The sequence below is a fragment of the Platalea leucorodia genome (assembly GCF_965183815.1).
Source record: "Platalea leucorodia genome assembly, chromosome: 1".
Classification (NCBI taxonomy): domain Eukaryota; kingdom Metazoa; phylum Chordata; class Aves; order Pelecaniformes; family Threskiornithidae; genus Platalea; species Platalea leucorodia.
The window spans coordinates 106,245,319-106,257,468 of record NC_138823.1 but is presented as its reverse complement, the minus strand read 5'-3'; the positions used below and the strand labels follow the sequence as shown (position 1 = coordinate 106,257,468).

The 12,150-nt window shown below is 38.9% G+C and overlaps 1 protein-coding gene across 1 annotated transcript in view; it reads right to left on the bottom strand.

Moving 5' to 3' along the window:
- TNS3 (tensin 3) overlaps positions 1-12,150 on the bottom strand; it is a 231,977-nt gene that overhangs the window by 125,945 nt on the left and 93,882 nt on the right. Inside the window, 1 exon segment of the mRNA XM_082308287.1 lies at positions 7,189-7,227. Within this exon segment, the coding sequence (XP_082164413.1) occupies positions 7,189-7,227 (39 nt within the window).

The window sequence follows — 12,150 nt, the reverse complement described above, 5'->3', positions numbered from 1 at the left end:
GCGTAAAATCTCTGTTCAAGGCTTTAAAACATGCTAAGTTGTATCTGTGGAGGTTTAAAATAAACCTTTTAGAAGAAATGAGCCAATCAATTACTACAAAAATCTAACATGAATCACCAGAAGCACAATCTTCCATCAGTACATGATTTTTTATTGATGACTACAATCAGCATGAAATCAAGGTAATGTAATGGGGAAGTAGAGTGGTAAAACTGGGTAAAAAACACCCTCAAAATGTTTGCTTAAGACTTCAACGAAGTCAAGATTTGGCATTTCACAAGAAAAGATACTCTAGATTAAGGATTTTACCATTTGGAATTATAACGGGAAGTATTTCACCTTGAAAAACACCCAAAATGAGAAAACTAAGTAACACTAGAACTAAGTCAGTGCTGTAGGTTAGGTAAGACTGCACCAAACATCAAACATCAGTGTTCCCCACTCCGCAAGTCTTCAAAGAGTCCACTGTGCATAGAGCAATACCTAATGTTCAACTGCATAAAAATATTGCTTCAAAAGACAATTTCAAATTCTGTGCAAAAATCAACAAGGTTTCGCTCAGAAGACATTAAAGCTAAATTGTAGCAAGCTACACTGCTGCTGTAGCAACAGCATTATCATTACAGCTAATGCCCCATCTGCATCTTTACTCTGCAGAATGCAAAATCATTTCACAACCTGGAAAATCTTGAATGCAAAGTTTATACAGAACAGGAATCACTGAAATATATCCACCACTGAAATATAGACACCGCTGGAACAAAACAACAGCCGTTCAAACAGCACTCTGCAACACTTCGCAAGAGTTTAGGATGAAAGGTGCAAACCTTATGCAAGTCAAACTTAATATTTATCTTATACATTTAAAGCATAAAATAAAAGGAGCAGGAAAGGAACATGTAAAAATGCAGGATGAAACATGTTTTTCCCATTCATAATTTTCATTGGCACAATACCACATACGGACTAAGTGACAGGTAAGAGAGTAACTAGTATTGAACCTTACTTATTTAGACAGCACACCCAAAGGAGGGAAAAAGTCTCAGGAAACTGCTTTCTGATTCTGGGTAAACAACCAGACCATCTTACAATGGCACAGACAATAAAATGAAAACCCAGTTCTTCCTGTTGAATCGCTTTGCTGACCAGAGCTGGATTCTCCTGCAACTTCAAGACCGTGCAGTACCTTACAGCTTGCAAGGTGTTAAAAAAAATAAATAAATAAAAGCTAAAGCGGCACATACACAGGAACACAATGTTTGCCCAAACTAAGAACACCAGCCTCTGCCCAAGATAGATTATAGATACTCCTGCATACTTGCACGGACACACAACTCCACCAGTAGTGGTACAAATGAAAATTTGTCTCCAAAGCCTGCTGTGGGAAAGATGCTTTGAACTAGAGATACAGCTGTCAGCTCTTTTTTTGGTAGGTCACGGAAGTTCAGATACATTTTAGTTGCGAAACTGGAAACACAGTTATAGATTTTCAGAATGTAAATTATAGTAGCAACACCTTGTTTAATTCAATGAACCCTCACACAATTTACCAGGGCATATATCCGTCACTAACCATAACCCTTATGATACGAGACTGGCTCATAGTTAACCCTTGAGAATAAGCTTTGAGGCTGTTTTATTTTTTGTTTAAAAACTTTACTTAGCTTGTCAGCTATCAAATCTCCACAGTGTTAAACATACAAACCTGTCAGTCACAAGAACTAACATATAGACTGACCAGTGCTATTAATTCAACCCAGAAACCCCAAATTGATTGAAACTTCAAAGTTGTTCTCACCAGATTAAAGGTGATACATAGGACAAACACCTGTATCACTATAACCTTAGTTACTACTATTTCACAGTCTTAGGACACTCACTGCTACTTAGCAGAAATAAACAGACCCATTAGGAAAAGGCAAAACACACAAAACACCGGTTTTGGATTCACTTGGGGGTCTGTGTACAAAGAGACTTGGTGGGCTCCGTAAGCAGAGTGCCTGGGAAAATGTGCCACCTGTTTTGCTCTTCACCAGAAAGTTCATACACAAGCTGAACTCAGCACCTACCCTTCCAGAACAACTAAGCAGCCTATTTGTGTTATTGTATATAAAATAGACACATAAATGAGGTTTACGCCTAATGTTTGCCAGTTCAAAGGGATTTTTTCCTTGTATTACTCAGTTTAGCACTGGATTGGTGTAGTCTTAAAGTTTTCTTCACATGGAGACATGGGCACTATGGTTCTGGATGGTGACAAAGCAGGAACTGAACAGGCAAATATAAACCTTCACTGGGTGTTTCCACCATTTGCAAAGAAACTAGAGAACAGCACAGCCGTGTTGCGTTTCCCTTCCCATGATGTGCAGGCCCATTCATGAGACAGGCAGCTACAGCCTGCAGCACTCCCTGGCCGAACCGCTCTCGTGAGACTGAGAAAAGGAGGCAGGAAAGATCATAGCAATGGGGAGGTCTGGTAGACTTTGCGTGCCCTTTACCTCCACTAAATCATGCTTGCTATGTGTGTATAATGCTTGCTTTGTATGCATCTCACAGGTCCTGTGAGCTGAAGTTTGGATGTAGCAAATAGGGGAAAAACTAAGTCCCTGTAAATAAGAGAGCTGGGTATTCTCCTAGTTTTCCATAAGATTTCCATGCTATTGCTTGAAAGAAGAAAGAAAAAGGAAAACCCAGAAGCAAATTAGCTGTAAGTCACAGAAATTTATTACAAATCAAACCCACTTGATGCAATTTTCCAGCAAAAATTTTACTGATTCAAGTCGGAAACCAAAATCACAGCTGGCAGAGAGAAACCATTGCATATGTCAGTTCCTAATTCAGCTTAGTCACTGTCACCACACTCCAGGGTATTTGGAGGCCATATCTGATTAACCCAAGTTAACAGTCTTACGTCTTCTAGTACTGAGGCCCCACTGAAAATGAAATTGGAGAATGCAATCCTTCATCTATACGCTCAGGCCTTCCCAACAGCACAAACAGTAACTCAGCCTCAGATTTCTCCAAAAATCTCTGGCAGGCTCACATTAAAAACAGATGGACTGTGCTCCCTGGGAACAACAGATCGCCCCACATTTTTTTAATGGGAAGATGCGTTTAAAAAGTAAATGAACGCAGTAAGGATAAAAATATATGTTGTCGTATGTACTGATCTTTCTCAGCCAGAGGATCTGGGGAGGATTGCATTTGCCAGGCACCACGGAAAAAAGGAATGGGTTTTTTGCTAAAAAGGACTAATTTTTTCTCAAACACTGTTAGAGTACTGAGTTTTCTTAAAGTTTTCTGTTCTCTTCCTCTCTTTCCCCATAAATACTTGGGTTTTGGTTTTGTTTTTCTTTCTATCATAATACATTTTCACAAAAATTCACTTTTAGTTTCTTTTGAGAAAATGCTGGCACATACATGAAGGTACGTGTTAACTACCATAGATTTCAAGTAAAAATGAGATATGCAAGTAGGATGAGGCCTTTGTGACTCCACCACTTGCTTCTTCAGCAATTTTTTCAAGGTATTCTCCTACTCCTCTAAAAAAAGCAAATTAAAAGCACCCGCCTGCCGCCCCCCCCAAACGAAAAAACCTACCTCCACAAAAAAAACCCCAACTTTTCTTCTACAATTAGTTTTATTCTGTTCCCCTCCTCTTTTGAGACAAGCCAGAGCACAGTCTGACTCACTGTTCAAAATCACGTTTTTGGTTTGTTAGGAGGGGCTTGAATGCAAAAGTCTTTGATTTTTCTCTTCAAAAGCAGAAGAGGCTTGCATACTTAAGGAAAACAGAGTTAAGCAAAACAAAAAAAAGCAGAACCACTGCCACTCCTCCCCTCTCTCCAATTTCTATCAAAATTATTAAACTTCCACCTGAGACAGCAAAATAGCCAAACCAACTTCAGTTTGAAGTGATGTTACAATAAAACATAAGTAGGTGGGTAAGTGTCCACTTAATCTTTCCGCAGTATAGCAGCTGGTTATGAAATGTGATGTTTAAATGGCAGCACTACATGTATGCAGAATTCCTTTGTAACCAGTTGGATAAAAAGGGGGGGAAAAAAAAAAAAAAGAAGAGCAGAAAAAAGGAGAGGGGGGAAGAAAAGAAGAAAGGTTATAAAGGTTAAATCAGAAATGTCTCTGGTAAAGACCTCTACTTAACTGTGCCTTAAAACTGACAAGTCATGCAGTGATAAGGACCATTCAACCAATGGAGTAATTTTAAGATAAGAATCCATGTATGCTAAGATGTTCAGGCCTTCACACTATGTTTCATTATTGCAAGACATTTGGCAGGATATGTGAGGGACCTCTGAGGAATTAAGGTTTCATTTCCTTTATTCTTTTCAAAGATACACTATCCTGAAGGATGGAAAAAAAATTTCAGTGAAGGAGACAAACTTACTGCCCTCTTGAAGCATCTTAAACTCTCCTAGAATACTTCCTAGAATGTAAAAATGACCTCAAAAATAATATCCTTTCGTTGAGACTTTTATTTTTATCCTTTTAAAGTAACAGATGAAATGAAAAGTATTTGGAGCTTTAAAGTTAGGGCCTAAACCTTCTCTTCTTTTTGCAGCACTAGAGGAGAAGACTTGTTTGTGTGTACTTGTTAACAATATTTTTTTAATTAAAAATGTTGATTTTAAAAAATAAGATCAACTGAGTAATTGTCAATCTTTCAAAATACGATCCAACAATTCCAGAAAAGGCTGTTTAAACAGACTTGCCGTCTTTGATTTTTATAAAATTTTAGAACTGCTACATAGGCTAAGTCAGCTCTTAGACAAAAAAAAAAAAAAAGACAACAGTGACCATGGCACATTTTTTCCCTTTTTTTTTTTTTTTTTTAAATCTTTGGGTCATGCTATACATCTCTACAATGAAAGTCCATTGCCACAAATAACCCATTGCCTCTTCATGAAATAAAATGAAGTGTACCAGAATAGGTCATCTTTGCTAAACATTTGACCTGAATTAACAGAGCTGGACTAACATCATCCTCCTTTCTCCTGTCAGAGGAATGTGCATCACAGCATAAAGTAGTATTAGAACATTTAGCAGCAGCTGGTTTATATTTTAGCACCTGAAACTGCTAACAGCTGCATTGGGTTGATATATGAGGGTCCTGATGTCATTACAAAGCTTCGAGATACATGGCTCATGAGAAATGGGAAGAAAGGGCCTCTTTGGAAACAGACATCCTAGCTGAAAATAATCAATAAAACCCACATTCTGAAGAAAAGGAGCATCTGTGAGTTCCATCAGGCTTCAACAGTCTTCCGACAAAGACTTCCAAACATGCCACTGAGAGTTTAACTACAGTTCTTGCTATAAGCCACATTAAGGAGAGCAATACAGGCAACCATTACATTGGCTAAATATATGCAGCACTAATTTAGAGCAGGCGTATACATCATTTATGTATGTGAGAAGTAAAAGGTTGGAATTCCTTGGCTGGAATGAATGGGGATAAATCCATGGTTCAGCAGCAAATTGCAATGCAACAAACTTTTGGTTAATTTGAACAGAGTACTGCCCTCCCTATTATCTAAACATCTCAACTACTTATTCTTGATCTTCTCAATATTTTACACTTAACATAGTTGTAAAAAAAATTCCTTACAGCTAACATGGTCACAGATTATCCTCCTTCAGAAGAACAAAACTCTTCACTAAACAGATAAAATCTATTTGTGCACAAGGCAGACTCCTAATCTAAAAATGTCACCACATTTCACATCAAAAGCAAAACACATTGCTCAATCTCACTCTCAGTAATAAGAACATATTGCACACTATGTAGTGAAAATATTTCACCTACAGCTTTCTCTGCAAGAAATTTAAATAGAATTCCATCCTTTCTTCTGCCTAAAACTAGTAAACGTTTATTCAGGGACCAAATATACCTCTGGCTGCTTCCGTGCTAGTAAACTAAAACAGGTTAGTTTCTGCCACTTCTGCCATCCATACTGTTCAATGGTCAGCAGGTCGCAGAGCCACTTGGGCCCAGATCACCAGCACTGCTCCATGTTCACAGTTCACATAAACCAAGTTGAACCAGAATTATTAATGGTAATGACTGGTAACATATCCCACAGGTTGCTGTATGTTTAAAATAGTTGCTGAATCACAATGACAAATTTTCCATGTCAGAATCAATATTCAGGTTGTGTGCACAACACAAAAGAAGTAGGAACTGCGGTTGCCAGTATACACCTAGTACTGTGAGCTGCAAACATAAGCAAGGGTTTCTTCTCTATTTATAATTTTAGCAGTAATGCCATACAGGATCTTCAGACTCTGACATGGGTTAATTCATAAAATTACTGGGTCAAAATTAGGAAAGATCTCCCATGAATTGATATTCGCATTCCTCATAATACCATGAATCACTGATTTAGGTTTCCAGCCTTTCTTTTACAGGATAATAATTAAGAAAAGTATGAACCAACACTTCTATAGCACGTTTTGACTTCCGTGGTTCACATTAGGTATCATTACCTGTATTTTTCCAAAAATACACAAAGTGACTTGGCCAATTCACATAGCAAGGCAGAAGCAAGATGTAGGATTCCTAATTGCCAGTGGCTGCATCACATACCTACAACGCACAGAGTTCTCAGCTGACACAGAGAACATACATAAAATAACCAAATTCAGTCACACAAGCCAGAAAAGGCTTATCATTTTCCTATCCTCAGCAAGCGTGGATTAACTTCCTCTCTTCCACCATCAACAAAAAATAACAGGCCCCAAACAAATCATCCGCTATTTGTACCTGCAAACTGACATGAGACATGGTATGTTTAAAGAATTTGTGTCTTTATTCTTTTATTTAAAACACACAAACAAAAGCAGATAGTGTAATATCAACAACTGCACATGGTTGCTGCATCACAGGCAGGTCATCCAGTCCAGTTTAAGAAGAATCCTAAACAGCAGAAAACATTTCACCCATTTAATCCTTAGCCTTGCAAAATGCTCAGTAAAACAACCAGATTCCTGCATGAGACAGGACACAGTAACAAGCTTCAGGAATAGACCCTTGATTTGCCAAACCCTCACAGGGGAAAGGTGATGGCACAGTACTGAAATAACAAGAGATTCTAGGAGGCTATAGGAATAACCGAACTTATAACCTATTAAAACCTGATGGATATCAGTAATGCCAAAAACACTTACCAGTTCGTAGTTGCTTGGAAAAAAGCAGGGTGTCACCACCTGGAATAAAAAAATAATAATAAATTAAGGAAAAAAAGATAATTCCTTTGGAGATGACCCAATCCCATTGATTGAGCTCCTTCAAATACTGTGAAATCCAAGCAGAGTCAAAGGGGCACCAACCAGACCAGGTGCAGAATCTGAGTGTCCACAGCTGCTCTCAGCTGTAGTACTTTCTCTCAGCTCCCTGAAGAGTTAGCATTAGCTCAATGCTAACTCAGTGCTCTGCTCACATGCTGTAAGCAGTGAAACGGGTTGAAGAGTAATGCCTTCCCTCAGGTCACATATGCAGGGAAACATGGAGGGCTTTCTCCCCCTCTCCATCCTTTGCAGCATTCTTCTATCATCATCGCAGTTTTAGTTAATAAATAAGTATTCTGCTTGTCAAGTAATCTAGAACTTCAGCAGTTCCCAATACCTTATCCTTGTTCTGGATTTTTTTATGGGGTGTGGGCTGAGCAAAGCAAGCAGACCAGATATTCTGTGGACTCACATAATCTCAGAGGCTTGGCTCCAAGTTAAACACTTCCTATGGAGAACATGTTCTGTATACATCACACCAAAAAAACCCCAAATGACCTTGTTTGAATATGCAAAAACCAAAACACAAAGAAAGCCAGGAAAAGCATTCCTAACTCGGATTACATTATGATCTAGGGGAGAGCAAGTGTTAGCCTCTTTCTACAGTCCCATACAGTCCCATACAGCAGGCACCCTCAGACCTCACATATACAGTCGAAAGACTGTGGTTCATCAATTTACACCACTCAGCTGAGCTTCAGTAATAGACATCATGCATGCTCACGTTACCAACCACCTTGAGGTTAACCGCAGTGGAAACTGTTTCATTTAACATGTTCACCTTCACAATTATGGCTCTCCAGGACAGACTTGCCTCTCAGCCAGCCAAGCAGAGCCAGAAACTCTGTGACAACACCTGGACTACAAAGGTGGAGTTTTCTCTCAGGAACTGTTGGTGAGCTGTCCTACCAGCTCTCAACTCATGGTATACGGAGTGGGTTACTGAGCAGAAGGGGCCTGATGTGTCATTTATAATCCTTAGAATAATAAAAAGAAGATTCAGTCCATGCAACAGAGCAAGCTGCAAGAATAAAAAGAAACATCTGTCCTGTAAGCAGCACAGACAAAAAGAGACAGACCTGACTACACCAGGACAACCCACTCCAGTCTTAACTCTCAAACTCTCAGGAGCAGCTTTTAACCACTAGCATGGAAGGGATGGCATTTGCCTCCATAACTGCTTGTGAAAAAGATATATATCTGATTCTCAACACTTCTTAAATCACAAAGTACTTATAAAAAGAAAAAAAAAAAAAGTAGCATATTGATTTTCAGCTCCCAGCATCCTCATGATCTCCACACTATCCCTAAAGAAAACAGGACAGATATGAACCCTTGAGGTTTGTCTGCTGCCCTCTGACTCCTCAGTGGGCTTGCAAGTCCAAGGTCTTAATAAGCTCCATTTCTGCAGCTCATTTCATGACTGCCACCCATGATTCACTAGTCTATTCAACCGAATACCTATACTAAACACATGAAAGACGTTAACTAAGCTGTCATGATAGCATTCCCATTGCTAAAAGCGAAGACAACACCTGCCTCTGTGACCTCTTGCCTGACACAGCATGTAAAACTTCCTATGACACCTTCAATTACCAATTCTCTTTTCAAGCCAAAGTGGCAAACCACGAGGCAGAGCAGACTGTAGCAGGAAGAACCGAAGCCACGCGCACCCTGCACCATCACCAGGAGCAGCAAACACTGCACCTATGGAGGAAACACTGTCCCCAGTTGTCCTGACTATGCAATTACCGAGCACTTATTATAAGCACTAAAAATCAGTTTTTGCTAGTGTTTTCATTAGCAACACCTAAAGTTAAAACAGATAAAAATTGAAACGTCAACGATTACTCTTCTCTCACTGCCTACACGAGGAAGAAAAGAAAGAATTAATGCAAACCCCAAAGGAGTCTGCAGGCTGGCTGGGTAGCGTAGTGGAAAAGCAGAGATGAACTAATATAACATGCACACATAATTAATAATTGGAACCACTGCAGAATAAAATTGTCGTCACTGGAGCACATAAATATCATCTCTGCTCTCTCCTTTCCCTCCAGTGTTAAAAACCCTCGAGGAATCAAGCATCTCCTTTCGCCTTGGCTAACCAAAACACAACTCTGCTCTAACCTCCTCGATAATTACAGCTGACTCACTGCCTAAGAAAAAGAAAAATCCCCTTTATGCTGACACAAAAGCACTGGGGACATCCACTGGAAAAGAACTGCAGCAGAGAATTACGGATCTTTTTTGGCAGATCTGTGCCATCTTATTCAGGCAACTCACACAGACTCAGGGCTGTAGGAAGATGAGAGCTTACGTTACGGGTAACATTTGCTTGATTTTTTTCTTCTCTGAGCTTCACTATGCCTACAACAGATATATATAGCAACCTGACTTTACAGATAGGCTCCATCTTCTCCTGGTTTTGTGTCTTTTGCACTCTCTTTTTACAAAGATCAACACCCACATTAGATGGTACTGTTTTAGGACTACCAAAGAAGCACGTAATACCCTTTCTCGTGTATACAGCAATCCCTTTGCCCTTACACACTGCCACTTATCACTATGTTGAATTGTCACTAAACCGCAGAGCACTCAAAATGCATCGCACAGCCAAAGAGCTGGCCCACTGTTTTCGAGCTACAAAACTCAATGCAAGACACACTGAATCACCCAAGGCGCCCTGACTTTTTTTCTTCTGACTCCATATACACAAATAGCATATTTCTTCCCAGGTGAAGCAAAATAGTCAAGATCTCTATGTATCCCAATTTCAGTTCTCATGAGCAGTTGCAGCAAATTCTTCCACTGTTAATCCAGAGACAGGTTAAAAGCAAAAGAGCTGACGTGTTCGCAGATAACAGAGAGGCTATCACAAGGTCTAGACAACCTACGCTGAGGATATGTGAGTGGCTCCAACTCTTTTTCCTGGTTTGCAAAGGTCTGAGATGTGCTAAAAAAAAAAAATAAAAAAATCAGCATTTAGAGAAAAAGTATAGAGCTGGAAAGCAAGATTGCAGGACTTCAATCCAGTATTAATGCAGAGATAGAAAATGGAGTATAAATGCCTCATTTGTTGTTTTAAAAGTTACATACACTGTACCAACTGCACGAAACAATAAACTTCAGAAAGACTTTTCTGACCCCCCAACTGAAGCTACAGCTAATCTTAAAAAAGATATTGGCAATCACCTGCTTTGTCAGCTTTCAATAGTATCTTTATTCTTGTAAGAAATATACTGGATATGCATTACTGTAATATTTCATAGTTCCACAAAACCAAGGTGCATTTAGCTTCTGTACTTCTGCACATTCACGTCTTAACAAGCAATACCAGAATATGGTAATGCCTTGCCTGATTTTCAAAAGTAGTTACCTATTCAGTGCCCGGCGCATACACACACATGCATATAGACACATTAGTCTACCCACAAATAACCAAGCAAATACTTGAAAGACAAACTACCTGTTCTTGCACACACAGTTAATATGGAAACACTTTCCTGGTGTGATACTTCCTGAATTGAGCCTTAGTTTGAAAGAGTCCTGTATTGATGGAAAAAGATTTAAAGTAATTACTTTGATGAAGAATTCTGACTCCAAGGAATCTGCGGGTAATTTTCCTTCATACGACTGTAACACCAGTCACATCAGTTAATGAGTAACCGACCAACATGAGATAAATGTTAACTCAAACAAGAAAAAAATGTCAACAAACGGCAGGATATCTGGCACTAAGGAAATAAAATCTGCCCCCACTTGCTGTAACACAGACACAACAGTGCCCCCCACTGTTGTACTACAGGTCATTTGCTGGGATATCCAGTATTTACATTTAAATGCTTTTTTCCACTCCCAGATGCATCTTTCATTTTTATTCTCCTTAGTTTTTATTTTCTTTATGCAAGAAGTAGGTGATCTTTCAGAGGAAGAACCATCTTCAAAGAATGAGCCAGTTATTACCAAAGGTGCATTTCAAAGTCCAAATCTCAAACACTATTATATTGCTTTTGCAAAAGCAATTTAATCATTTGGCTATAATGAATCACTTTCTTCCAAGCTACAGTTTTATCAAGTAAGAAATGCCGGCATGCCTGCCACAGGTTATGTGTAACACAAATGATGTGCAAGGGGAGGAATCTTCACCAAATATACACGTGACCTCCTAAAAAATCTGTTCATTCTAGTTCACTACTAATCATGTTACAAAATTGATGAGAAAGGGTGAAAAGAGCAGCAAAATGAAGCCACTGACATCCTCCAAATAATGTAAAATTACAGTGATGTTAGGAGACCTTGTGACTGTTGCATAAATGACTGTCAGGAGCCCCAAGGGTAAGCTTATGGAAATATTTAATATGTGTCTTTTTATATACATATATATACACACACACACACACACACTTATCTATTTATTTAAATCTGCAGCTTTGGAGTTAAGTCTCGAACACACACGAAATTTCTCTGCTTAGTTGTCTTCTTTTGACATGCCTATCATCTCCCTTCTCCAACCCATGCCCCAAAACACTGAAATCATAAATCCCGTTACTCGCTAAGGGAACAAACTAAAGGACATTGAGTGCAGTATATCTTCAAATAACTGTGGTGTCAAAGATACAACTTGTAACTTGACAAAATTAAAAATGTAAATCCAAATTCTAAACTAAAAAGGGATATTATTGGGATATTAACTTGGGATTAAAAAGCTACAATCGTAATACACTTTTTTTTTTTTTTTTTTTAAATAGAACATCTCCAGTTGTGTGATATTAGCATCTAACTCAGACTTTTCTCCTGGAGATATCAGGTCTCCTCAGCACTTCATGCCAGACAGAACAGCTC